At 53.1% G+C, this 27,506-nt stretch overlaps 2 protein-coding genes across 17 annotated transcripts in view; one reads left to right on the forward strand and one right to left on the reverse strand.

The window, feature by feature from the left end:
* The window catches only part of UNC79 (unc-79 homolog, NALCN channel complex subunit), a 240,600-nt gene extending 236,659 nt beyond the window's left edge, over positions 1–3,941 (forward strand). For all 7 annotated transcript variants that reach the window (XM_070594580.1, XM_070594578.1, XM_070594583.1 and 4 more), the window contains 2 exons: positions 1,075–1,116; positions 2,766–3,941. In XM_070594580.1, coding sequence (XP_070450681.1) covers positions 1,075–1,116; positions 2,766–2,966 — 243 coding nt within the window. In that variant the 3' untranslated portion in view covers positions 2,967–3,941. The remainder of the gene's footprint in view (positions 1–1,074; positions 1,117–2,765) is intronic.
* Positions 3,942–16,134: 12,193 nt separating this feature from the next.
* PRIMA1 (proline rich membrane anchor 1) overlaps positions 16,135–27,506 on the reverse strand; it is a 62,366-nt gene continuing 50,994 nt past the window's right edge. For 5 of the 10 annotated variants that reach the window (XM_070594387.1, XM_070594385.1, XM_070594386.1 and 2 more), the window contains exon 5: positions 19,099–19,337. In XM_070594387.1, the coding sequence (XP_070450488.1) occupies positions 19,238–19,337 (100 nt within the window). In that variant the 3' untranslated portion in view covers positions 19,099–19,237. Of the gene's footprint in view, positions 16,952–19,098; positions 19,338–23,083; positions 23,253–26,957; positions 27,096–27,506 lie in introns of those variants that run through there. The other 5 variants (XM_070594390.1, XM_070594393.1, XR_011533088.1 and 2 more) reach the window with 4 other exon arrangements.

Here is a 27,506-nt window from a genome sequence, read left to right on the forward strand (position 1 = left end):
CAGTATTAAATGGCTGCAATGCAATCCCTGTGTTTAGGAGTAAACATCAATGGAGTCAAAATAGCAAATTGTATATATCCACAGAATGTTAAAAGCAGAACAATAGCCAGATTTAGCCTTGGGAACAAAAGCATAAAGAGAAATGTAATTTATTGATCTGATGAGTTAAATAGACTGGCAGCCTACGGCCATGACTAGTGAACGGGGAGGTCAGTTAAACGCTGCCCCTCATCCGACAGGCTCTCCTCCTGGTTGTCCCGTTTTGTTCATGGTGTCGCTGTCCTCCAGTTTGCCCAGGCTAGAAACCCCAGCTTCTTCTTTGGCCTTTTCCTCACTCCAGAGAGCACGCTCGTCCTTAGACCCTCGCAGGTTGTCTCAGCCGGCAGCCTCCTTCTCCCTCCCAGAAGCCTCCAGGGAAGGGCACAGCGGAGGGGCTCAGGGCGGATCGGAGAGGCGGCAGAGGGGCAAGGACCGCGACACCTGCGCCCTGCGAGCCTCGCTCCTCCACAGCAGGGACCCGCTGCCCGCCTGCACCTGCGTGTGTGCCCGCACTGTGCAGACCCCTGGCCCCGCTCACTCATGCTGTGCCTTGCCTTCCACATCACAGCCAGGCAACTTCAGGGCTTGTCTTTTCCTATCACTTAAGCATTTTGACCGCTTCCCAAGCGACATTTTCTTAATGACTAGTGGCAGATAGAGTCATCATGCTATGGGAGACTCAGTTCTAAAGATCCCGTGGAGGAGATTCTATTTCAAGAAAGTGAGGATTTAATTAAATAAATACCCATTTAATTTCCCGTGCTTGGTAGCTTTCAAGAGACAATCAGTCATTTACTGTGAAGCGTGTGTTTCAGGCACTCATGGGGCGCTTATTAACCTCCAAATGCCACCAGCTCAGCAGGGTTTGGCCTCAGAAAGTCATTTTTCTGATAACGGGTGACTCCACGGCAGGGGCCTGCATCCTTTTGCTATATTAAAGGGATTTGGTGTGCCCTGTTTTCCCTCGCAGTTATCAGAGCTTATGTGGGAGAATGGAGAACGGTAATAACAAGGCTTCTGTGTTTCTCCATACAGCTGATACCTATGTGGTTGCCAATGATTCAGTCAAATATCAAGGTAAGTCATTCCCCGGTGGACTGGAAGCTCAGTTCCTTCCAGACAATGTGATAACTTTCGTAGGCTCCTTGGTGCTCCTCTTGCTGTGGAGATAGGTGAATTCACCCTGCTCCTGGTCTCAGGCGGCTGATAATGCAGGGGCCCAGGGAAGGGGCCTGTGGGCCAACGTGACAGCAGGAGCCACGGTCCTACTGCTCACTACTGATGAGGATGTAGCTGGAGGGGGAAGATCCCAGAGTCTGAGTGGGGCTCAGTTACTGACTGGAATACAGGCAGAAAAGCTACCCTACCTTCAGAGGAGACCCATGGGATCTGGTCCCAGGCATGTCCAGAGCTATTTCCTGACCACTAAAATTGAGGTTTTTGTGATGGGAAGAATTCCATTAAGAAAGGATGGCATTGAGTGAATGACAGAATTGAGCTAGAAGGGACCTGGCCCTACTCATTTCACATATGGGGACTCATAGGACCAGAAGGAGGCCTTAGACAAGGCCGCAGAGCCAGGAGGAGGAAGACTCTGACCAAATCTGTTTCCTGCTGCCTGGCCCCACCTTGACTGAAGTGTTGTCATTGTAGGGCCAAACATACTCAAGACTAGTAAATGTAGTTATTGGGACTTGACATCGAGATGGCAAAGCTAGCCACCTGTGCTGTCCAAAACTGGGCCCCGCCTACGGCCCTGGGAGTAGCGGGGGAGGGGGGGGAGAAGACGGGAGCCTTCTTGCTGGTTTCTTCTTAGAATTGGGAGGGATGCTAGTGGAAGAAAGGAGTGTGACCTCAAGGTGCCCAGACACCAAGAGAGAAATGCTGCTGTCGACAGTGACCACAGGCTTTGTGGCGTCGATGCTGTTTGTGGCCACTGGTGAAGGCACTGAAAACCTCATCTTGGTACGAGTTTTTATTGTGAAAAGTGCTTGTACTTCCACCTTGAGGCATTCCAAATTGCCCCTCCCCCTGCTTTGTGGAAATCTGTGGCGGTTTGACATTACACTAAGTTCTTAGAGGAGACCAACAGAACTTGATGAAAAACTAGGAAAAGTAAGAAAAGCTTACAACCTGACTTCTTCATGTGCATTAGCATGAGAACAGAGAGGTTGTGATCATGATTAAAATGTAATGAGCACTTCCTATGTGCCAAGTTCTGTTCTAAACACTCCATTACCTGATTTATCCTTACAAAAGCCCCAGGAGGTGAATGTTACTGTCCCCACGAGAAAAATCCAAACAGACTGGGAAAGCTTGTTCCCAGAGTTGTCCACAGAGGAGCCAGGATTTGAACCCAGGGAGCCTGGCACCAGGGCCCAGGCAGTTACCCATTGTACCACACGTTGAATAACTCCTGGGGGACAAATATATGTGTCAGCTCATCAACTGATGTGTCAGCTTTAAGTTCCTGTTGCAGTGAGTGCGTCAAAATGGGAATGGCATTATTTGGATGGATTTGGGCCAGGGTGACTCTAGACACATGGTCCCAGCCTACATCCCTGTCCCTGAGCACTGCCCAATTTGAGAGTTGACCTTCAGGGCAGACAGCCCTTGTGCCACGTGTAAAGTCCACCAGCAGAAGGAGCCCAGGCTGGCACTCCCTGGGTTGACTGCGACCGGTAGGAGGAAAGACACTAAACAAAATGTCTTGCCTTTCTTAACAGCACTTATCTGCGGGACTCCAGCTTCGCCTCCAGGCCATTCAGAACAACGTGAACCACCACAGCCTCAGGACGCTGCCGGGCTCGGCCCAGAGCAGCGCTGGCCTGGTGGCCCTCCGCAAGTGGCTGCAGTGCACCCAGTTCAAAATGGCCCAGGTGGAGATCCAGTCCTCAGAAGCAGCCTCTCAATTTTATCCTCTATGAGTGGACTCCTCGGCTCTCAGTGTCAACACTCTGGTTTAGCAATAATGGGTTTAAAAACAAAACAATTTGATCCAAGCAGGTTGGGGAACATATTGGTACTGTACATTCTCTTTCTAGTTTAGTAAAAGACGTGCAAAGGCCGGAGAGGGCCAAAAATGAAGCTTTCTTGCTACACATATTTCTGACAACTCCTTGGGCTATCTGATTAAGTGTTTCCTTACATTATTTTTTAAAAACCAAATCATTTTTCTTTAACTAACTTCTATTTTTTTTAAGAAAAAAAAAATAGACTGGCGGGTACTCACAGAAAAGTTGTATAAGGCCCCCTGTTGCTATTTTTGATGATAGAGAATAAATAGGGTTTTTGAAACCTTTGTAGTGTTTTTTCTTAAAATCCACTCTTGGCAATGCAATAAAAAAACCCGTCACCATAAGCCAGTGACACTTGACTGAAGCTTTTTGTCATTATCCTGGGAAAAGTGGCAGCTTGCAAGGACCATTACAAAGTGCACTTAGAAATTAGGTGGTTAAACTGTGCCAATTGTTTTCTTTGTTTTATAATATCATTTTCCAGAACTGTCCAGTAAGTTTTATTATTTTTAAAACTAGTTTTTCGACTCATTAGTTCTAGGCTGTACTTTCTTGTAAGCTTTATGATAACCACTTTAGTTTTGTGAATAATAAATTTTATTCTTTTGTTAATACTTGTATACAATTCAATTTAAAACTGTAGATTGCATACTGGACCAGGCGACTCCCCACGCTGGCACAGAGCACTGTACCGGAGTTATGTTTCATAAAACGGAATTTTAATAGTGTAAGAGCACCAAGATTTATCAGCGGTTCTCCTTAGCATTGGACTCTGCATTCACAGATGATATTTCTTTTCTCTCTCCCTGTAATGCACTGACGAAAAGAAGACTTAACATGCATTGAAGCTGTATATCGACATGCTATTAAATGCATTTTTTATTATCTTTGTGAGCCTGGGGTTTTTTAAAATCAGTTTATAGAGCTAGACGTTAGTTCCTGACAACCATTTCTTCTAAATGTTTAAAACTTCTAACTTCTCTTAAAACTAAAGTACAATAATTGATTGGAAAAGACTTTCTTTCAGAGGAATACACGATTTATTTGAAATCATTCTCTAGGCAGGACGTTGAGGGCATGAGGCAATTCTTTCCCTTTTTTTTAGGTTGATGATTATTAAGAGGCTTCTCTTTTCTCCTGGGAAGTCTGGTATCTTAATGCTTCTCAGGGGAAAACAAGTCTTCGAGTGCTTCAGTGTTTCACGTGAGTTCTAGAAAGACAGGCTGGCAGATCTTCATTCTTAGAAAATTGGCAGGAAATCCATAGGGCCCTGCACTAAGAGTGTAGAAATGATCCTTCCTCGTATTTTCCTAACAAACTCTTCTGAAAGGCCTTCCCCCCGTCAGAGTGCTCCTCCATCCCAGTCATGCTTGGGTATGCGTATGTGAACATTTTGTCCTGTGTTAGGGGAAGTGCGCACGCATTTACCTCACCTGTAAACTGTGGCAGCTTTGAGGGTATGTCGTGTCTCCATATCGCCAGGGTTTGGCATGCAGTGCGCATTTAATTAGTGTCTGTGGAACTGGATGGATTTGATTAAGCGACAGGTCTTTCCTCACCTACCCAGTGGGCTCATCAAGGGCTGAATTGTGACATTCTCTTTTTGAACAGGGGTTCCTAGAGGGGGTTACAGACACAGACTGCTTTCCCTGCGAGGGGATTAACTGACTTCCCATCCAGGCTCAGCTGTGGGCCTGGCTCCTTGCTGGTCCTGAGCACCCCCTGCCGCAGGCAGCCAGGATCTCGGCGGCCCCATCCTATTGGCAGACAAGGTCCAGAGTTATCCATCGTTTCTTCTCCAACCCCATCTTCTTTGCCCAGTTCTTTGAATGGACTCCTGCCTCAATTTCCCTTTGTGTCTGCATCCCCCAAGGGCTGGAGATGAACCCTCTTGACTGGCCCCATCTTATGCTTCCAGCTGTGGGGACCTGTGTTCTTCACCCCGGTCACAACCTGGGGTCTTGGTCCCACCCGGGGAAGTCTCCCTCCTTGCCCCTGAGAACTGTGACGTGTTTTCTTGCCAGCTTGACCCAACAGGACCCTGCCACTTCACTGGCTGACACAGACCAGCAAGCTTCTCTGGCTCCCGCTTCCGCTCCCCACTCCATTTCCCAGGATCCTCGTCTTCTGTTACCTCGTCATGTCAGCCTCTCCAGCAAGTGGGGCTCAGAGAGTTAGCAGAAAAAAGTCAGGAAAAGATGGGACAGACGGAAGTTTAGCAGGATTGGCCCTAACAAGTAGGAGGAGAAGCTGTTTACCTGGGTCAGGGGGTGGTCGACGACAGCCACTGCCTGTTTCTGTAAAAGTGTGATCAGACTACAACCAGCCCCACCACGTACATATTGTCTGTGGCTGCGTTCATGCTGCAAAAGCCAAGTTGAAGAGTTGGGAGGGAGATTGTGTGGCCCTGAAAGCATAAAATATTTACCGTCTGGCCCTTTGCTGACTCTGGCCCAGCTGAGGGCCGCTGAGGAGCACTGCGTGGAACCCTTGCGTGGATAAATTTTTCCTACCACCTCAGGGTTTTTGAAATTTCATTATTAGTGTTTCCTCATCTGTAAAATGGAGACAGGGACACGTTCTACCTCAGAGGGTTGTTGAGATGATAACACAAGGAAAGGGCTTAGAGCGATGCCTGACACATGGTAAGTACTCAATAGAATTTCTCGGTTATGATTTTTATTCTCATGTGGAAGCCTGGACAAGTGGAGCTCCCTGCCCAAGGCCACACGGCTAGCGAGAGGTTGGAGGCAGAGCTGGAACTTGCCCTCAGGCTGTCTGACCCCAAGGACTGCTCTCTCAACCGCTGCCCACACTGATCCTTGCCACACCACGCACCAGCCCCAGGTGACAACTCTGACAGCAGCAGAGGGCGGAGAGAGTCCCACAAATTTGACCTGCTCCAGATGTGGCCAGCACTAATGATTGGCTTAGAGAAGGGCCCAGGAATAGACTCTGGTTTCCTTCCCTCACGAATCCTACTGGTTTCAGAGTGTGAACAGAACATTCTGAGATTCCCAAGGATGGAATGAGCCAAAATCTGCAAATGCATAGATTCCATGCTTGTTTACAGTGGGCATGCCTCTTACTAGTTGAATGACCTTAGACAAGTTATGAAGCTCTCTGGACCTTTGTTTTTCCTCATCTGTAAAAGGGAGCTATCTACCCATCTCCCTGGGGGTGATGGAAAGCTCAAATGGGTGGAGGACGGTGATGGTTCTTGGGATACTGTACCAGAATCTGGACCTCCAGGAAGACTGGTGCCGCCCTATGAAGACCACATGAGGGGACAGTTCACAGCTGCAGGCTCATCGGATCTTTCCTTCAGCCGGTCCCTCAGAAGCAAGACCTACAAGACCCATGGGAGCTGAAACGTAGTCATTAGCTAAAGGTGTCCAGTCTCCATTTTATATGCTCTCTTGGCAAGCGTGTCATTCTGCCTGACATCAGGATGTTTTCAGCAAATCTCTTCCCTAAGAGTCTCATCTGAGGCCAGGTGGTTGCAGCAACTCCATCTTCATATCCAAGCTACAACAGGCCAGATAATGTTGGCTCCGATCAGAGCAGGTGGGTTATCCACCAAGACTCTCTCGTGAGCTGGGATTGAAGGGCCTCTGGCATTAATCGGACAATACAGATCATTTAATATACCTCTTTAATGGAATTAATTTGCAAATATGTTTATTGGGCAAATTGGGTGTTTTGACAGTAATCGTCTTAAGAGGAATGAAGGGAGTGGTTGGAACTCAGTGGAATAGTACCAACCATGTTGAAAGTTGAGCCCTTTGGGAGATGGCTGAAGTGTTATTAGTAAGAGGCTGGCCAGTTCCTTCCACTGACAGGAGCAGCAACGGTGAGCCTCTCGTGAAGACGATTCAAGAGAAGCCGCAAGAGCCACCATGTACTGAGCATGTACTAGGTTCTAAGCACTTTGCATATATTCTCTTTTCTCCTCTTAGCCCCTTTTCCCCCATGAGATCAGTGTTATTATTATCCTCATCTTGCAGGTGAGGCAACTGAGGCCCAGAGGTTAAGTGACTTATCTAAGGTCACACAGCTGGCAGAGTTAGCGTTAGGACCGGAACGCCGTCCGACTCAAAGACACAGCTTCACTCAGTACATATTAATTTCTCTCCCCTGTTTTTGGTTCTGAGCTCTTTCGGTTAAACTGTGGCAGGAGCATGGGATAGAGAAATCTGAGGGCTTTTTCTGAGGCAGCTGAATCTTGTTGGCATCTCTGTCTGTTGATCATCTCTCATAAATTTCCACCAAGCCGGCGTCACTTCATCTGACAAAGGCATTTTCTCCTTGCTTTGGGGATTCATTTATTAAAAAAAAATCATAGCTCACAAATTAAATCATGTTTAGTTTCCCACTTAATATAATAGTTTTATGGCAAAGAATAAAATGTTATGAATTAAAGATTGTGATGATGAACTCTGTTAGATTGGGGAGCTATTGAGAGTTCCCTCAGCCCTATAGAGACTTGCCCCTAATTAACTATAATCGTCGCTACCCTATATGAGGGTTCACTGCATGTCAGGCACTTTGGAGACAGTAATCGCACTTACTCTTCACGACAATGATGTGAGGTAGGCAATTCTGTTATTAACTCCACATTACAGATGAGGAAACTGAGGCACAGAGAGACGAAACATTTGTAGAAGTCACTCAGTAAGAGATAGAGCAAAATTTGAATCCAGATATGCCTGCATCCACAGCCCTTGTTCTTTCTAATAGACAATTCTGGTAGTTAAATGATGGGTGAGAGTCCTTTGCTGCTCCCCTGACCAATAAGGTCACGTAGAATTGTATGGACCAGAAGTCACCAACTGGCAGCCTGCTGGCGGAACTTGGCTCACAGCATATTTTGTTTGGCGAGCTTGAACTTTTCATTTCTCCTTTTGGTTCGAATGCCTTCGATGGAGCACGCAGCCTCCAGTGTTGTACAGTTCCCACTAACGACTTATGCCTCCCTAGCAAGAAGCCCCCCACTGCCTCCTTGCAGACATCCTGTTGCCCCTGGGTTGGTTTACAAGGCCCTGGGAGCTTCACTTGTTCACCTGCCCAGCCCTGCAGGCCTGGGAGTTTGCCACCCAGTTTAGACTGACCCTCTATTTTATGGGGTCAAGAAGGGATGGCATTTACCAGCATCATTGAGCAAGCCAGTGGCAAAGCACGACTTGGGGCTGTGCTCTCAGTCCATAGTGGCCCTTCTCTCCCTGGCATCACTCCTTGTCTCCACTCGCATGGCCACCGACTGGGGCTCTGTCCCTCCAAACCCACGTCCATCATTTTGACCTCATTTCAGGTTGGTGCTGGTCTCTTCAGCCCACCAGCGTCCTGGTTTCTTCCAGCTCAGAGGAGCTGAGGTCGGGATGGGGTGGCACAAGGTGAGCCCCTGGCACCAGTTATTCCCCGCAGGATGCACAGGATATTGGTGGGGGCCAACAATTTGGTTGAACAAAGAGCTGGCTTTTTAATTATGCAGCCCAGACAGGCCCCCGCCGGGGGTTGCCTGGCAGACGCCCTGATTTCCGCACCTTCAAGTAGCCACTTGGAAAAGAAAGGAACCAGCGAGTAATCAAGCGTGAAGGACAGAAGCACTCCAGGTGAGGGCAATCACGCTGCCCAGCTGGGGGTGCAGGGGTGGGGTGCGGGGGCTCCGCAGAGTGGAGTCAGGCCAGTTCCAGACAGCAGGGTGTGCCCAGAGCCTTCATCTCCGAGTGCTCAACGCGGGGCTAAGGGCTGAGGGAGGCAGATGGCGGGGAGCACAGGACACAGGCTCTGCAGCCTGGTCCATACCAACCTGCTCGCTGATACAGGCAAGTCGATGAATCTTGCTGAGCCTCAATTTCATCACCTACCACATGGAGCCGGCATTTTTGTAAAGAGTAAACAAAATGATGCCCGTCGGGTACTTAGCACAGAGAGGGAATCATAAACAAGGATGATAGCCCGCCTCTAAGGAGCACTCACTACCCCTAGGTGTGCCAGGCTCTGTGCTAAGCACCTGGCGTTCATGCCGCCATTTACTCTTCACACGGTAATGCCATGTGACAGCTGGTGTTTTGCTGAAATAAAATCACAGCTTGCAATGGAATTTGGCTCCAGTTCTTTTGAGTGCACCGTTCCTACACTGCTGGGCTTCCTGCGGTGACTCAAGGCTCCCCCCACGTTTCCCTGTTTGAATGAGCAACTGGGAAATCCTCCTCCATATGGCGCGTTCTGTCATCATTTGGACTTCACATAGTGCGAACACATCCTTGTGTGTGTAATGGGGACAATATTTTGAAAATAATAAATGGATGTGTTCTTTATTCCCCAGGAAACCATGTTCCCCAGCCTAGCTCCACGGATGGCCTGGGGCAGAAGGAGGTTCAGATTTAGGGAAAGTTCTGGTCAGATGGGATGAGGTAGAAGAGAGGCCACCTCTTCTGGACCTTAGTGGATTGTTGGCAAAAGAAAAAGAGAAATGTAAGGCAGGGCTGAGAGGCCAAGTGGGCCCGTCTGCACCTTCCCTCTTGGGGGTGAGGATGTTGTAGAAATGCCCAGATGGAAATGCACCAGGGAGCTGCACAACATGGTGACACCCGAACCTCCGGAGCCATGCCTGCAGCCCCATGCAGCCCTGGCGGGAGAGGTGGCTGCCAAGAGGAGCCTGCACCCCAGCTCCAGCAGCCCTCTCCCGGCTGCATGAGTGTGCAGATTCCGGAGTCCCCACAGCTGGTGCTGAGGGAGCAAGATGATGCGCAGAGCCTGCGGTCAGGAGAAAGAGACCGCTACAGCCTGGACATTGCAGTGGTCACCCTGAGACTAGAAGAGCCCAGGCAGTCACCTCTCCAGGAGGCAGCTCTGGCTGGCCTCAAGATCTGCCGGGACCCCGATCACACCACGTGGTCTGAGCCGCGCTCCCACAGCAGCAGAGACCACAGACTCCTGCTGTGGGCACACCAGGGGGGCAGACCTGGGAAGACGGCTCAAAGACTGGGCATCTATCCAAAAGAGACGGAGTTGTCTAGAAGAGACTAGATAAACTGGAAGAGGCCCAGATACCATCAAATTGCAAATTCAGGTTTTTCTACTCCCCTGCCTGACAATGAGGTGGAGACTCTGAACGGTTATGTGAAATAAAATGCTATATTCTTTTCTTTATGCTGTGTGTATGGTGTTAAATTTGTAACCCACAATTAATTAATCAATTAGCCAATTCTACAAATATTTCTTGTGCCAGGCACGTTTGGGGGGCTGGAGATTTGACAATGAATGAGACCAAAAACCAGAGTGGGCTCCTGTTCTCGTGCACTTGACATTCTAATGGGGGGAGAAGGACAGTAAATGTATAAACATATCAACAAGTGTTCTTAGGTGGCAAGAAGTGCTGTGCTGAAAATAAACTAAGGCGACAGAATAGAGAATGACGAGGAGTGGTTGAAGAAAATATCAATGGGGGACTTAAAATGGGACCTAAAAACCTCAATGCAAGGACATAAAATGGGAAGGGGCTGGTACATGTGAGGAGCATCAGGAAGGCCAGGGTGGCCGAGGGGAAGGGCGGGGGACGGAGAAGGGGTGACGGGACGGGGGCGAGGGAGAAGCAGAGGCCAGGTGAGGAAGGGCCTGTGAGCTGGGGCAAGGAGTGTGGCTTTTGTTTTAAATGTGAAAAAAGTATTGGTCAGGTTTTTAACTCACATATGATCTGACTTGTGTTTTGTAAAGGTCCCTCGGCTTCTGTGGGAATGGGCAATGGGGGGCAGTGGAGGCGGAAGCGGAGCGCCTAGGTGGGGCCTCTCGGTGGGATCCAGGCTGGAAGTGATGGTGGCTCGGACTGCAGTGGTGGGAGCCAAGCTAAGCAGGTGGAGTTCAGTGTTCTGGAGATCGAGTTGATAGGACTTGCTGATTTATTGGCCACCGGTCCAAGGCAAAGAGAAAGAAAGGATGACCGTTAGGGTTTGAGCTGAGAAACGGCGGTGGTCGCTGAGGCCGTGTGTGGAGATAGGATGGAAAGGATGGGAGGAAGATAGGATGACGAGAGGTCGTGGAAGGAGAGCCAAGAGTCCTGCTGGGTGGCGATGAGATGCCTACTTACAGGAAGCGTGTGGTTGGATACCCTCAAGTCGGGAGCTGATTGGGGAAGTTGGGACTGAGGGTACAAACTTGGGAGTCATGCGAGTTTGATGGGTCTTAAAGCCGCGAGACTGGCTGAGCTTGCTGGCGCAGTGCAGGCAGACGGAGGAGAGAGGCTGCTGGGGGCAGAGCCTGGGGCGCAACCACGGAGAGGCCCAGCAGAGAGGAGGCAAGCCAGAAACGGCCCCAGCCGACTTCTTTTCTCTTCACCTGCGATGGTTAAAATAACACTATTTGTCACCAACAGGCAGTGAGCACAAATGTGGGCACTGAAATCTGTGTGTTTTCCCATGATCAGACATGCTTATTACACTTTTTTTTTGAAGTTTGACATAAAATGAAATAGAAAACGAAATTCTCATAGAGAACATCCAGACCCCTGAGAATATGTCGCGTGTGAAAGGTTAGGGGCAGACCTCCAGGAAGTCAGCGGCGTTCAGCCAGCCCCACCCGGAGTTCCACAGAACAAGCGCCCGTACATCGGGTCTTCCTCAGCCCCGCTCTCTGAGAACAGGTTCCGAATGGTCTCGCTGATGACAGTGCTTGCGGTTGGCCATGTTGTCACCACCCTCCAGACCGCTCCATGCTCCTGGGCGTGGCCTGGACGTCCTTGGGCCGGGCTCTCTTCAGGGGTGCCATCCCCCAGAGGCAGAACCCGCGGCGAGCCCACCATCAGAGCGCCTGTCCTCTGGGCCTTTGGGGCAGGACATTGCCCCGCTAGGAAGTCCTTTTCAGAATGGCCTCATCCCCGTGTGGCAGCGAGTCTGGAAAAGAGGACATTTTTAAAAAATTAAGAGGTGTGAGGTGGGGATGTGAGCAGCACCATCCAAAAGTTTCCAGGGGCTTCTAGTCCTGATGGTGGAGACAGCAAGTCACCTCAGAGTGGTCTCGGCCCCGGGAAAGATTCTTGAGTGCCCCTCCTAGCCATGAGGCAGGCGGGTACCATCACCTTAGGGGAAGCGTGGAAGGTTTCTGTGTTTGCCTCGGCACAGAAAGGACGATGCTTTTGCTCAGGAGGCTCTTTAGAGAAGAGAAATTAAGTCTGGACCCCATTCCTTTTGGGGTTCACCATTAGAGGAACCTCTTATTGGCCTGAGATGGCCCTTCGCTGAGGTTAGCTGACAGAAAAGGACACCCATGCCCGCCCCTGAGGAAACTTGCTGGAAGGAACAAGGTGTGGCCTGGGGGCAGGGGCACAGTCCTGAGGCCAAGGACTTGTGTCAAAGGAACGACTCTGAATGACCGACCACTGTAGCCCAGGCGGTGGTGACAACGCCCAGCAGGAGCTGGGATGATGACAGTCCAGTGCGATCCTGGGATGCAGAGTTCTGCTTCCTGTCTCCATCTCTGAGAAGCCAGCCCAGGAAGACCCTCTCGACACCACACGGCCACCTGCAGACAGACATCCTGGCACGAGGCCCATAGTCAGGCGCTTGGGCCCCAAGGGTGCCTCAGGCCATCAGGCCCTTCAGCGAGCGCTGGACCGGACCAGGCAGGGAGCAGGCTGGGTGCGCCCAGCCAAGGGGAGGCGCGAGGCACGGGGCTGCCATTCACGTGCGTTGTTCGGTTTTCCTCCTGCCCCCTCTGCACATAGCCCTCGCAAAGTCGCCCCACACGTGACTGTCTCAGAGGGTTTGGAGTCTTCCGTGGAGACTTGGGAAGCAGGGGGTGGGTGTCGTGTGGTGGCCGGCCTGGGGTGGAAGAGGGACAAGCCTGACAGATCTGAAGTGCAGAGACAGGCGTAAACTCCCGAGAGATGTGCGGAGACGACAGGAGGGCTTCAGGCTCCTGCAGGCTGGGAACGAGGACCCAACTGCTCTGACCTCAGTCTGGTGACGCTGGGGCCTTTCCATTCCCTTCTGTGTGCATGTCCTGGGGAGGCAGCTGGCCAGGATTATTCCTCCCATTTCACAGATGAGAAAACTGAGACTCAGAGGAAGGGACTTGCCAGAAGTCACATGTTAATTGATTCATGTTAGATCCATGAATCCCTGACTCCAGCTTCCAGAGTTTGGGAAAGCTGAGCGTCCTGTTCGCTCCCCGTGGGCCGGGAAGATAATTGGGTGTAAAACTAGCTGGGGTGGACCATCTGAAATCTGAGGGTTGGAAGGGCCTAGAACCTGTAGCTACACAGAACTAGGTCTGAATTTTCAGCTCTGCCACTTACTGCTGTTTTGACCGTCCAGAGAAGGTGGAAGGCACATCGGCTCTGTGCATTGTGGGCTGACATTCCATGTCTTCAAGGAGGAGGCAGCCCCTGAGAAGGACTTGCATAAGAGATAAGATGTGACCACACAGAGAGAGGAGGGGGAGGCAAGCCAGGCGAGGACAGCCAGGCCAAGCACAGGGGTGGGGCAGGGGGAGCCTGAGGCTTGAAGGAAGTCTTGTTTGCTGACAGTGCCTTGCATGTGGGGTTGGAGCACCAGGCAGATTTGAGCCAAGACAGGACCCACGAGATTCGAGGGTGGGGAGGTGCTGGGACTTCTGAGGTTTCCAGCTGGGACCTCGAGGCTCCAGGAAGCTGAGCCCCAGATTCAGTGAGATGCCTGGTATGTAGCAGACCCTCTGTAAGCATCTGGGGAATGAAGGAAGGCAGGAAGGCAGGAAGGAAGGAAGGATTGATTGAGAGCTGAAGTCAGGAGCCTGAGGACGCGCAGTCAGGAGAGCTTAGAGAGGAGACCACTCCTCCTGCAGAGGATGGGGAGAGGGCCCGGAGGGGTTGGATCTGTCGGAGGTGGGCAGTTACGGTGCCCAGGCAGTGCTGCGTGTGCCAGGGAGAGAGACAAGGCGTCCAACCTGTGTCAAGGGATTTGTCAGGTACTGTCCTGAGCTGAGGTTGGAAGAGGGAGGGGAGAGCATAAAGGCCCTTGGTGCCTGGGCAGGGGATGGTGGAGGAGGGAAGTGCGTGGTCTAGTGGGGCTGGTCACCAGCGGCTGGGGTGGGTGAGTGTTCCCAAAGGTGAGGCCAGAGCAAGACCACCACCTGGGATCCAGTACAACTGCTGGCTCTGCCTCACAGGACCATCTTCCCTGATGCCACACACGGTGTCTCAGTGCAGCGTTTCGGGGAAGGAAGAAGAAAGAGCCTTTCCGCGGCTGCCCACTGGGTGCTGGTGGTGATTCTGCCACATCTCCAGGTTGCCACACAGTGACACCTGTGGATCCCACTGCGTCTCATGCCTCGGTGGCAGCAGCAGGACCCAGAGCGGGAGGTAGGAAGCCCACGGGCAGGCATGAGGCTGGCAGGCGGCTGGAGCATACACTGTTATGTTGGTCGCCAGAGCTTCAACAAGTGGCCAAAAGCTGTGGAGATTGGAGGTGGAGATGGGAAGTGGCACCTAGGAGGGGCTGCGGCTGCAGCTCCGTGCCGCTGGCTCCCCAGCGCCTGTCCTCGGCAATTCCCCTCCTCCCTCTCCCAGGCTGGCAGTGGTTCCCATCTGCAGGGCACCTGCAGGAGTCAGCAGAGCCTTATGCACAGGCTTGCAGCTCCCTGCCTCAGGCCCTGCTGGGCCCCAGGTTTGCTGCTGTGAGTTTGGCCAGGCTGGGGTGTACGAGGCTTGAGGTGCCCACCAAGTCCTCACCAGCAGAAGAACCCATGTGGGTGGCCAGTGGGCAGAGGAGCTCTCAGTATGGCTTGGATGGCAGCGTTTTATTAATGACAAGCAGTGACAACAGCAGCAATGATGGCTGCCACCCACTGCGTGCCTACCACATACCAGGACATGTGTCAAGCTTTGGCAGATGGCAGCTCACAGAATCCCAGGTGGAAGTAGGGGCACTCCTGAGATGAAGGCCTCCTGGCCCTTGGTGGGAACTTCTATGGCTCCACTCCACTGCCCTGACCCCTGATGCCTGGGTCACGGGCCCGGCCCGCGGAGCTCCTGCACCGAGCTGACCATCAGGCTGCAGGCCACGTTGGGGAACCACTTGGCTCCTGGCTCTGGGCACACAGGCCCTCCCAATTGCCTCCATTGAGCTAACTCTGAAGCTCTGGGGGACCCAGGTGACAGGGCCCAGCAGCTCCCCAACTGTGGGGAAATACTCTGGGTTGGGGTCCCCCTCAGTTGTGTCCAGTGGCTGGGTGCTGAAGACACTCAAATCTGGGTTCAAATCCGGGTTCAAATCCCAGCCCCACCCATCCTGACGTCTGAGTGACCCTGGCTGTCACACTCCATCTCTGAGCTGTCCCCTCGCTCCTTGGATAGGAGTGATGATGCTGCAGGGGCACCTGTCTTCTCTTTCTCCCCCTCTCCCAGCCCATCCAACAAGAACCTCTTTGGCCCAGAAGTGCTGCTTCTGGTGAAGGTGGAAAAGGAGACAGGAGGCCTGGCAGGCCGCTCACACTCCACTCTCTCCAGGCAGCAGGCGAGCCTGGGGTGAGCCCGTGCTCTTTGCACTCCCTCTGCGGGGCAGGTCATAGCACAGTGCTCTGAGCAGCTGGTCAGGTGAGGGGGCACTGCAGACCGACTCTGGGGGGGTGAGGCATAGACACGGAGATGGACACCATAGGAGGCCCGACACTGGCCACAGGCTTAACCTGTGTCCCCTCCAGCATGGACTGCTGATTCTTGCCCCCCATGATTCCTATGAGCAGTTGTCAAACTAGGGTGACTGGCTTCTCCTGTTTGCCTGGCACTTTTCCGGTCCCACTTTTTAGGAAAACCTCCCAGTCCCAGGCAGTTGGGATGGTTGGTCACCCTCTTCTCAACTGAGATAAGATTGAGGTGAGGGTGGGGGACCAGGGACAGGACTGGTACTCGGAATCCCCATAAATGCCGGCCTTGGGGTATTACGCTAAAACCATTCAGAAATAAGGCAAGCGGAGTTCCACACCCAGCCTTGGGTTTACAGGAGGGCCTTCAGGAAGGACCCACCCCACACCCAGCCTGCTCTCTCCTTCCCACCCCCGCCCAGGGCCAAGCCCCTACCGCAAGCGACAACAGACAGCCATCTTTATAAGTACATTTTTATTGAAAATAAAAAAGGTGTGGTGCTTTCTTCCTGGTGAGTAGCAGACGGCCCACCCCAACGCCGCTGGTCCTGCTTCCTGTGCAAAGTCTCCGCACAAAACTGACATCAATGGCTCGTCGTGGACAAGATGGCCCGACTTGTATATTTGTCTGTTGAGACAGAACTCCTAGGAACAGGAGCCATCCTCCCGTGTACGCTCGGCACAGCGTCAGGAAGGCAGATCTCGGGATATTCACACTCATGCACTGGGCATCTCATACTGCCTGGGCTGGTTAAATCATACTTTGTACAGATTCAGAGAGTACAGTAATTATGTATATATATATAGATATCTCTTTAAATATATATAACTATATATAATATATGTCTATATTTTTACAGCTATTAGTCTTTCTTCCAAAACTTGCTTTAGAAGCTTCTAAGGAACATCTGAAAACTCTGGGAGATCCTAGATGCCATCCTAAAGTTGGGATCAATTAGGAGACGGGTGAAAATGATCTATTTGAGGAAACGCAGAGAGGGGATGTGCATTTTGTTCTCCACCTTGAGTCCGGACTCCTCTGAGGATTGGTCTGTGTTCAGAGGCTGCGAGTACATTCCTTCAACAGAAGTTCTAAGCTCAAATACCGGGCCAGTGTGGTTTCAGGGACGCTTCTGTCGCTTGCGCTACAAATCCGCTGGGGCTCTCCTGCTGGACCCATGAGAGCTGTCTTCCGAATGCCCGGTTCTGGGTTAGGGTAGTTGTTCTCAAGTGAATTCTTTGTTTAAAAACTGGGCTCTTCTCTCAGTTTTCACTAACTGGGGGAAGAAGATTTTAACTCAATTTAGAGGAATTTATGCACAAAGATTAACTTTTCACTGAGTCCTGGCCGTGTCCCCAGGGAAGGGCATACTGGCCCCAGAGTGTGATGGATGGGTCCCTGGGGCTCCTATGCGGGGGGGGGGGGGGGGGGGGGGCTCGCCTGGGGCTGGAGGACTAGGCTAATTGCAAAATCTGAGCCTTCTAGGTTTAAGCCAAGGTCGGGGAAGGTAGGACTGGTGCGTTTGTGCAAAGCTGGGCTACGCCCTGTCTTCCTCGATGTCCCTCCAGGCTGGCTGCGCAGCACTCCATGACACTTAGCCAGGATGCCCCTCTGGCCGAAGGTGCCCTCCCCTCACTTCTGAGCCCCAGGGGGCATGTGCTTAGGGCCAGGGACCTGCCCGGGTGTCTACTCAGGGAACAGGCAGGGGACTCAGCAGACTGCAGGCGGAGGGGCAAAGTACACGGGGGTGGGGTCTGGCCTGCTGTGGACCCACACCCTCCAGCCTGTTTGTCACCCACCCACCTGTCGGGAAGTGGAGGGCACCAACCAAGAGTCCCGTAAACTGCTTACCAGGTTGGGGGCAATGCTGAAGGCCACTGACGGCACCGTGCCCTGCTAAGGTGCACAGCGAAAGCAAAACCCAAATCCAAACCAAAACCAAGTCCTCCCACGGAAGGAAAACGAAAAGAAAAGATCCTTTCTGGGAGGGTGTGCCAGGGGCCTGTCCTCAGCCTGTACCCGCTGACCTGGGGGCAGGAGCCGGGTTACAGTCACAGCAAACTCACTGTCTCCCCTCTGCTCTCCGAAAGACAGCGGGACGTACAGAGCTCCATGGGCACAAGGGCTCTGTGACAACGGATGTCTCAGTTCAGCCCGAATGGGGACTGGTTTTCAGTCTGTCAGTCTCACCCTCCAGAGAACTACCCCGGTGGTTTGGGAGGCAGACGGGGGCCTCCTAGCTAAGTTCCTACACAGCCAGGGTGGAACCAGTACGTGCGCCCGGTTCCTTCTGAGCAAGTGTGTGGGTGGTGAGGGAACCATGGGGTCAGGAGTGTTCTTCCGGTCCACTAGGGGATACAAAAGCACACGGCTGCTGTCTCCACGGGCCGAGTGATGTGCCCACAGGGCAGGCGGCCACCTGGGATACTGGCTGGCAGACCTGGGTCACCAGGCCTGGAGGGTCCCCTCCTCCTACCCTTTTCCCTTCCCTTTTCCATTTTAGAACATAAGACCTCGGAAAGGGACATTCAAAGGGAGCCACTGGAAGAATACCACCTCTTTCTGGTGAGGGGAGGCCTGGCTCTCAGCAGAAGGGCCGAGTACCTGGTCAGGGTCTCAGGGGAGTGTCAGGGAGACCCTGCGCCAGGCCGGGTCGGCCCAACCCAGAGCGCCCACAGTGGGTTTGGCACAAGTGGTGGCCTCTGTCAGAGGAGGCAGGGCCTGGCTCACATGGCTGCATTAGTTCCTACAAGGGTCAGGTGTGGGAATGAGTCTGAGAAGAGGCGTGGTGGCCTCTGTCCTTCCTGGGCCCCTGGCCTGGGGTTCAGTGAGTCATTTTGCCCCTGGAAAGCCAGACACTACTCCAGAGTGTAAACGTGCCCCTTTGTCTGTTCATTCAGGGGGTACTTTGCAGGCTGGGCCCATAGCCCTCCGTGGCAGGAAGTCAGGAGTAAGGAGCCAGGGGCCCAGGGTGTTGGTGGAGACAGGAGGGAGAAGGCGGGCCCTGAAGACTGAAGACAATCGCAGATGGGACAATGTACGGATGTGTGGAAGCACCTTTGAAAGGGGACATCTCATGGCTGTGCCGATGGCTTCTGTTGGGAACGGCATGGTCAACAGAGAGGCAGGTGGGCTTTCTGGGGAGGAGGAGGGGTTTTCTGGCGGAGTGGCCCCTGGATCGCCTTTCCTTTGGCTAGAGGGGGTGCCTCCCCACCCAAGCAGACAGACAGACTCCCCGCCTTTGTCAGAGTGCGGGCTGTAGACAGCAGCTGGGAGACAGCGGATCAAACACGAGACAAGGAAGACACGTGGAGCGCCTCGGGCAGAGGCGCTGCGCCGGGGGCTGCATGCAGGTGGCTCAGCCTGGTGTCTGCACTGCCCCTGCCCGCGGGCTGACTGGGGCAACGCTGGGAAGAGGATGGTTTCTCCCTCGGGAGGCTCAAGGCCTGCAAGGCAATGAAGTCCTGGACAAGCCCAGTTTCAGCTCATGTCCACCTGCTTTCCCGTGTCCACTAGCGCCACCAAGGTGCCCCTCTAGCCAGCGGGTCTTGGGCCTGCCAACTCACACCACGGCGCTGTTCACATCCACTCCTTTGCTCTGCGAGGAGGTCATGGGATACTCAGCAACACTGGTGCCGTTCTCCTCTTTTCTTAGTGGTTTCCTGGGAGGGGGTGGAGAGGCCGGGAAGGAAAGGGAAGGGGAGACAGGGACATCCATTAGTTATCAGTGACTGGCAGGAGTTATCATGACTTTCCAGTTAGCCTACCAGGCTCTGTTCTGGGTTAGCATCCTTGGGCTGCTGGTCCTTGGGGTCAATGAGAAGCTCACTGTAGTCTTAACTAGGGTGACCATATAATGTGTCATGAAAACCAGGACACAGTTGAGAGTGAAAGAGGGGAGCTATTAATAACGAAGCAGGAAGAACAGGCCTGAATTGGGGCAGTTCTGGACAAACCAGAACGTCTGGTCAGCCTCATATGACGCCTGGTCAGGCTTTGATTGATCCCTTTGATCATGAGCAAACAGACATGAAGATGAATATTTAGGGGTGCAAGTCACTAAAGAGAAGAGGTACTAGTGGTTGGATTTTGCAGTCTTGCCTCTGTGTGCTCAAAGGCAAGGGGAAAATGTGATGAAGTGGACGGTGGTGATGGTGATGCTGGTGGTGATGGTGGTGGTAGTGATGGCGGTAGAGGTGATAACGGTGATGGTGATGAGGGTGGTGGTAGTGATGGCAGGTTGAGGTAGTGGTAATAGTAATGGGGGTGGAGGTAGTGGTGTTGGAGGTGGTAATGGTAGTGGTGATGATGGTGGAGGTGGTTATTGTGGAGTTGATGGTGATGGTGATGATATTGATGGTAATAATGGTGGTGATGGTTGTGTTGATGGTGGCAATGATAACGGTGGTGGAGGCAATGGTGGTGGTGGTGGTGATGATGGTGGAGATGGTGACGGTGGTGGTCATGATGGAGTTGATGGTGGTCATAGTGGTAATGATACTAGTGGTGGTGACGCAGTTGGTGGTGGTAACAATGGTGGTGATGATGATGGTGAATTTGTGCACACTAGTGGTTCTCAAACACTTCCTGTCGAGCCATTTGAAGCTCATTCCAGAGGCCAGTTAACGCCGAGAGACATCCCCCCATGCACACAGGGTCGGGAAGGCTGGGAGGGAGGCTTTGAGAAGGCTGGTGCTCGCTCGCTGAGCTTCTGAACTTGCAGCACGACTTTCTGGCCTGGCACGAAGCCCCCTCCTCTCTTTAGCGGTTCAGGAGGGCTCCGGCCCCCCACCCTAGGCTGTGGCTATAGCCTCCTGATCCAGGCCAAACATGCTCTGTGGCTCTATCCCATCCCACATGCTCCTGTCTCTTGGCGGATCTGAGGCCCATGGGCTGTAAGTCAGACACCTCCTGGGTCCCCAGTACCACTGGGGCTGAGCCTGAACTGGCCTTTCTTGTGTGTTGTCTAAACTGAATGGTTATGGTTGTCATTGAAAGCCCAGTGAGCGATTGCTTCTGCCTTCTCACAGGTCCCTGGAGCCTCCGCAAACCCAGTATGAGAAGTGCTGGTACTTGGTTACTAGTGTGATGCCCATGGGAGAAAGCCCGGCAGGAATTAGTTTTGGGGAGCGAGGGTCTGCAAGGTGGTTATGAGGAGTTTCACGGGGTGAGATTGTCAGGCCTGCTCCGAGATGACACCCCAAGACCGAATCTGTTAACTGTCCCCTTTGCTCTCACAGCAGAAGGAGCTCGCAAAACCCACGACGAATCCCGGATGCCCTCACTCTGGGTGTCGCACCCAGCCACCGTGGCTTCTAGAAATGTGAGATGCAAACCAACACTTCCTCTCACGGCGTAGCATGCTTTCTGCAAAGCACTCTCAGCCACAAATTTTCTTGTCCCCTCTCATAATGGTCCCCTGAAGAAGCCAGGCCTGGAGTTGGGGAAACTGAGGCTCAGGGAGAGCTGTGACTTGCCCAAGGACCTCCAGCTGGTTTGTGGTGGTCCTACCATGTCTTCGCCCAGACATCTTTCTATTAAATCAGCATTCCCAGCAGGCGTTCCCCCCACAATGGGCTCCGTGGCCCGATCAGCTCGGGGAAGGCCTCCCTCACCTCCCTCTTGGAGATTCCCAAAAGTTCTCAAGTCCTCCGAGAAGCCTGTCTCATTTTGCTTTAATCCAGCACATCCCATGTTCTGGGGTCTGAGACCCCCATTTATGTAGATGCTCACAGACTTTCTGGAATCCCCAGGTCTGTAGGGCTCAGATGAGTTGCCTCATTTGTGACAGGCTTGAGGAAATGACAGACTTGGAGCCAACCTCTGCCCCTGGGCATTTTCTCCCTCTTTCTGCTTCATCCCTCCTTGTGTCCCGCTCACACCTTTCCGGGGGCCTCAAGCAGCCCTGACTTTGCTGAGTAGGCTTGATTTCCAACTCAGGGAATTTGCATGGCCTGGAAAATTGGGGAGGGGTGGGGAGTGCTTTTTCTTTTTTTTTCCTGAGGAAGATTTGCCCTGAGCTAACATCTGTGCCAGTCTTCCTTTATTTTGTATGTGGGTCACCACCACAGCATAGCTGCTGATGAGTGGTGTAGGTCCATACCTGGGAACTGAAGCCAGGCCACCGAAGTGGAGTGCACTGAACTTAACCACTAGGCCACGGGGCCTGCTCCAGAGAGCACATGTTTTTACAATGAGACGCTGTGTTCTCCCCACCAGGAGGCCACGGATGCACTTCAGTGAGATTCCTAAATTTATCATCAGTATACGAGAGGGAGAATGGACATCAGAATCAGGATTGCAGAAAATATTAACGGGCAAAAATCTCTGGGCCCAAATGCACACTGCTTTTCACCCTAATAAATATTCCATCTTGGGCTAGATCTGAAAAATCGCCTGCAACAGGTCCAGATCAGAGGTCATGAGGCTTAAGGACCTATGACGGTGGGCAATGAAGAGATGATGCTGGGGCTCTGCAGCTCCCATGGAAAGGGGCAAAGCCTGGAGGGCACAGAGCTCCTGTCCTTTTCAGGGGGAGGGCAGGAAGTCAGCAGCATTCTTTCTCCCAGAAGGAGAGATTTCTAAGGCCAGGCTGCTGGCTGGGACACCCCTTGGCATTCTCAGGGCCTTAGAGGAAACGGTGTCTCAGAGGGCCTGGCAGGAAGCAAGCCTGGCTGCAGGGACAGTGGGCACAGGGCAGGAGACAGCCCCAGGGCCTCCTCAATGCCCAGCCAGCTCCCAGGCAGGAAAGGACGAAGGGGGTCTGGGCAGGGGCTCCACCCAGCCAAGAAGGCAACTTTGGCTGGCACAGCCCCCACACAGGAGCATTCCAAGCTTGAGCGTGGCGAGGAGAGGGGGTGGCTGTCCCCAGGGCCCTCCTGAGAAGTGCACTTGGCCGGCTCCCCTCCTCCACCACCGGAGCTGAGTCCCTAACCACTTTGCTCCCTGGGCTGCTGCCCCAACTCACTCCCGAAGCCTTTCCGGGATTCTCTGGAGCCCAGGGGAAGCTGGGGTTTTACCTGCAGCAGAAGACGGCTCTACCTTGCCCCTCCCACTCTGTCCTTTCACTAAGCACAGCGCTTCAGGGTGACTCTATGGAAGAGCTGAGAGGCAGACGTCATAGCTCAGTAAACCCCGGCTCCACTACTTTCTAGCTGTGTGACCTTGGGCAAGCCACTTAACCTCTCCATGCCTCAGTTTCCTGGTCTTTAAAATGGGCTCAACAATGGCTTGTTGGGAGGATTAAATATGTTAATGCCTGTTAAGCACTTAGACGAGCATCTGGCATACAGTAAGTGCTCCATAAATGTTCGTTAGCTCTCAGTACTGCTGTTGGAAAGGTGTCAGCTGGGAGCGGCTCCTGTTGCCAGCAGTAGCCAGCATTCACCAGTCTGCACAGACATCCTACCTAATGTATACCCCACAGGGCTCCAGAAATGCTAGAGGCTTGCCAGGACCCAGCCTAGCATCACTGTGCTGTGAGCCAGCCAAGGCTGGTCTTGCTAAACCAAAGAAAGGCATTTCCGCCCTGTTGCAGGGAGAGATGGCCACAAACGGCTCCTTACACGGCATGGTTCCTACAACCAAGAGAAAGGGAAGTGAGCTTTTCCTTGGCCGTGTCCAGGATTCCTGCCAGTCAGAGTGCGGGTTCTCCCACCTTGAGAGCTCTTCCCCCTGCCCCAGGCCAGGCAGGCAGCAGGCGCTCCACACTCTCTGCTCGGAGTGCTGAGCTGACAGCCCCGGCCGCACACGCCAGCAGTCACGGGCCTCTGCAGAAGCTGCCTCCACTGGCATGTCCGGCCTGGGCAGGGAGGGCCAGGACCCAGGTGCCCCTCTTGGGCCCCACTGACAGCGATGAGTCAGGTCCTATCCTCAGCCTGCTGCCCTGCTGGGGAGGCTGGAGGCAAAGAGCGGCTCAGAGGATCCTGAGAAGGGAGCACTGCCCAGCTCGCTGCTTGTCTCATGCTCCCCGCTGCCCACCCTCGACACAGACACACACACCACACACACACAAACACATACGCACATACACACACGCATATATATGCACACATACACACACACGCCCATACACACACACAGCTCCACAATGGGATGCCTCTGTAGACTGCAGACTTCTCCAAACCTGGGTCAAGAAGCCAAAAAAGTCTTTCTGAGCCACCGAGGGTCACTGACCGTGAAAGCAGCAGCCCCGTTTCCAGCCCTGCACACCTCTTGCTCCATCACCCACGTGGAGGCGAGTCGGGTGTGTGGCTGATGGACATCCTCACAGGCCAATGGAGCCAACTGTTTCGACCGTCTCCCCGGGGCTTACTTGTTCAGCCTCCTCTGCTGAGCACGTTGAAGGTCGGCGCCTGCGAGTCTCACAGGCTGTGTTCTCCCCTAGGACCCGCTGGCAGGGGAAGTCGTCTGCATCTTATTCTGAGAGCCATCTGAGCACTCCTTAAGTCGGGGATTCCTTTCTATCCCCTTGCCCTGCCCCATGACCTTGACCTAGCGTGTCTGGAGAGATGAGATCAGAGAAGGATGGAGCTTCTTGGTAACCAAAGAAAAAGGCCCCACGAAGCAGGCCCCTGTTTGGGTCTCCCATCCGCCGGCACTGAGCACACTCTCAATCTGCCGGCCTTTCTGTCAGTGACTGGCCTGCGGTGCGTGTGGCCTGGGCTCCACGGACCCCCTGTGCTGAGGATGCTGCCTGCCTCTGACCGCCAGGACGGGATGTCATCCCCCACCATAGCGGGCGGGTCCCTTGGGAGAACAAATAAGCCCACAGGAGTATCTCAAGCCCAAGGCAGGTCGGGACCCCCTACGCCCCAGGCCCTTCTGGGTCCAATCTCTTCTTGGAGCGAGGATTGTGGTGATGATGATAATGAGACGCTGTGGCATCTGGGACTCAAAACAAACCTGCATGCTGATCTCATCAACGGGGGGAAAACCAAACCATAGCCAGCCTAGAGGATGGCAGTGTGGTCCGGGGGAGAGGGTGCTGGCCCAGGAGTTAGAGGATTGAGACTTGGTTTGCAACGAAGCACAAGAACCAGCTCCCTGAACCCAGCCAGGGTCCCGAAGGAAGTGAGATGGTCTCCGGGCGGCCAAGGCCACATATTGATGCTCAAGGGCTCCCTCTTCAGAGCACACACTCACGAGTCACTTAACAGCGGGAACGCGTTCTGAGAAATGAGTCCTTCCACGATTTCCCAGTTGTGGGAACATCACGGTGTGTACTTACACAAACCTAGATGGTTTCACCACACCTAGGCTATACGGTACCTACCCTAGGGGACCACCGCCATATACGTGGGCCATCGATGACTGAAATGTCATTATGTCGCCTATGACTGTACTAACTTTGACTTGACTCTTGGTACAGCCAGACACGGTGGTCTTGATTTCCAGGCAGAGAGGCTGGATTTGGGGGCGTGTGGGGGGTGGTGTCGTTATAGGTCTGCATTCAGACAGCAGGGAGAAGTGACAGATGGGAATGGCTGGGTCTCAAGCACTCAGTCACTGCATTGGGCCCCCACCTGGCCCAAGAGATTGTGGTGCAAGAGATAACCCCAGTCTCCAGACCCCAGGGAGCGGAGATGCATTCAAGGTGAATTTCTCGCTCCCCCGTGGCAAGCTGAGGCTGAATGAAGAGGTTCCACCCCTGTCCTGAATCCCTGCGGCCAGCCTGCCTCTCTTCCTCCGGCCCCTGCTCTGACCTTGACTCTGCACTTTGGAAGAGACAGGGGAGAGAGGGCGGGCTGATGGGTGTGCCCTGTGGGGAGGAAGATGAGGAAGCAGGTGGCGGGGCTCCTCTGAGGCAGTCACCGCCCGAGCACGTGTCGTGCACAGGTGGGAGGGGGGCCGGGCCACTGCGGGCATGGAGGGGGGCCTCTGAGTCAGTGTGCGTGTACTTGAGCTTGTGCACGGAGAGAAGGTTGAAGGAACGGGGCTTCGAGGGCAGGGAGAAGAGATGGCAGAGGGTCGAGGAAACGGAAACCGGTGAAGGGGTGGGGCCAGGCCTTTAAAATTGGGCGTGTGTTATTTATTCTAAAAGCAGATTCTACTGTACTCACCCAGAGGGATGAAAAAACGCCTCAGTTTACCAAAATTCGAAATAGAGTTTGTCAATTTAAAAGGTAGAATCCAGGGCCGGCCCCATGGCCAAGTGGTTAAGTTCGCGCGCTCTGCTTTGGCCCAGGGTTTCGCTGGTTCGGATCCTGGGTGCGGACATGGCACTGCTCATCAGGCCATGCTGAAGCAGCATCTCACATAGCACAACCACAAGGACCTACAACTAGAATATACAACTAGGTACTGGGGGCTTTGGGGAGAAGAAAAATTTAAAAAAATTTAAAAAAAGAGATTGGCAACAGATGTTAACTCAGGTGCCAATCTTTAAAAAAGAGGTAGGATCTGGCAAGCCTAAATAAACAAGCCTCCACTCCTACCACAGAGAGTCATGGAATGGTTACTACACACTGGATGCTGTGCCGGGGTGCTGATGGGAGAGAGATGAGTAAGACAAGATGACGGCTCCCCTGTAATGTGCATGTGTGCATGCGTGCACACGCTCACACACACGTGCACGAGCACACGCATGAGTAAACACCAACATGAACCTACCTAGAGAAGAAAGCAGAAATGGAAACTCAGGGAGAGCTACCACTGTGGCAGCTGGGTAGGGACGAAGAGCCATACCAGCCCGGATGCCATGTCAGAGAGCGGGTGGCAGAGCTGGGTCTGGAGTGGGGAGCAGCAGGACTCAGTGCGTGCAGGGCTAGAGGGAGCTCCCTGAACAGAACCCTCAAAGGAAGCTCAAAGGACACAGAGGAGGGCTGGAGAGCTCTGACCCGAGCGTTCCTCTTCCCCATCGGGGCCTCAGTTTCTTCCCACGACCGTGGAGGCTTTTTCTGGCTCAGACACTCAGGAACCTCACGTCCACCCCTCCATGGCATTCCATGGCCCCAGGCACCCAGGTCTTCTCTACCTGCCACATTCACCAGCAACTAACCCTCCTCTGGGCCACCCCAAGGCTCCACAAAGAACGCAAACTCTCAAAAGAAAACTGACTTCACTGACTCGTTTGCTATCAAGTTTATGATTCAGGAAAGATCTTGGAAAAATTCCACGATGCAGTCAAGCTAAAAGGATGAAGGGCTGGAGTGGGAGGAGGAGACGGAGAGAGCTGAGTGCAGCAAGTTCCCAGAGAGGGGCTCTGTCAGGACCCTACTTCAGCTCGGAAGGCTGTTGGAGAGACGATCGTAGCCCAACGGCTGTGCGACAGGTCCAGAGAGCTGCTGTCTGCCCGGAGGAGGACGGAGTCTCCGCGCAACCTAGAGCTGGCGCATGGATCAGCCGCCGTGTTCGACCAGATTGAGAGGAGGCACTGCTAACTCCAGGAAGGAGAGATCATAGTACACCAGGTGACTCAGCTGCAAGCAAGATTGCAGTGTGGTACTGAGGTAGACCCTGGCGGCACTGAACCCCACGCTGGAGACGCCCGTGGGAAGAGGAGGGGAAGAGGGGAAGCCTGTCTTACGTCTGTGGGTGGTGTTAGGGTGCTGAGCCTCGTGTCCTCCACAGTGCAACGTCAACAGATAATGTTTAAGATCGAAAGAAAATTTAAATAGCGTATCCGCTTCACTTAGAATATGGAGAGAAATACCAGAAGAAACAGCCAGCGCTCAAAAGTGGTTGCTTCTCAAGAATGTGACTTGGGGGAGAAACGGGGACAGTCAGGAGGCTGCTGTTTCTCTTCATAGGCTGTGACACATTTGACTTTTTAAACTATGTGCATGTATTACTTTGATAACAATAAGAATTAACTGGAAAGGTGGTAACAG

The sequence above is a fragment of the Equus przewalskii genome, chromosome 25 (assembly GCF_037783145.1).
Source record: "Equus przewalskii isolate Varuska chromosome 25, EquPr2, whole genome shotgun sequence".
NCBI classification, from domain to species: domain Eukaryota; kingdom Metazoa; phylum Chordata; class Mammalia; order Perissodactyla; family Equidae; genus Equus; species Equus przewalskii.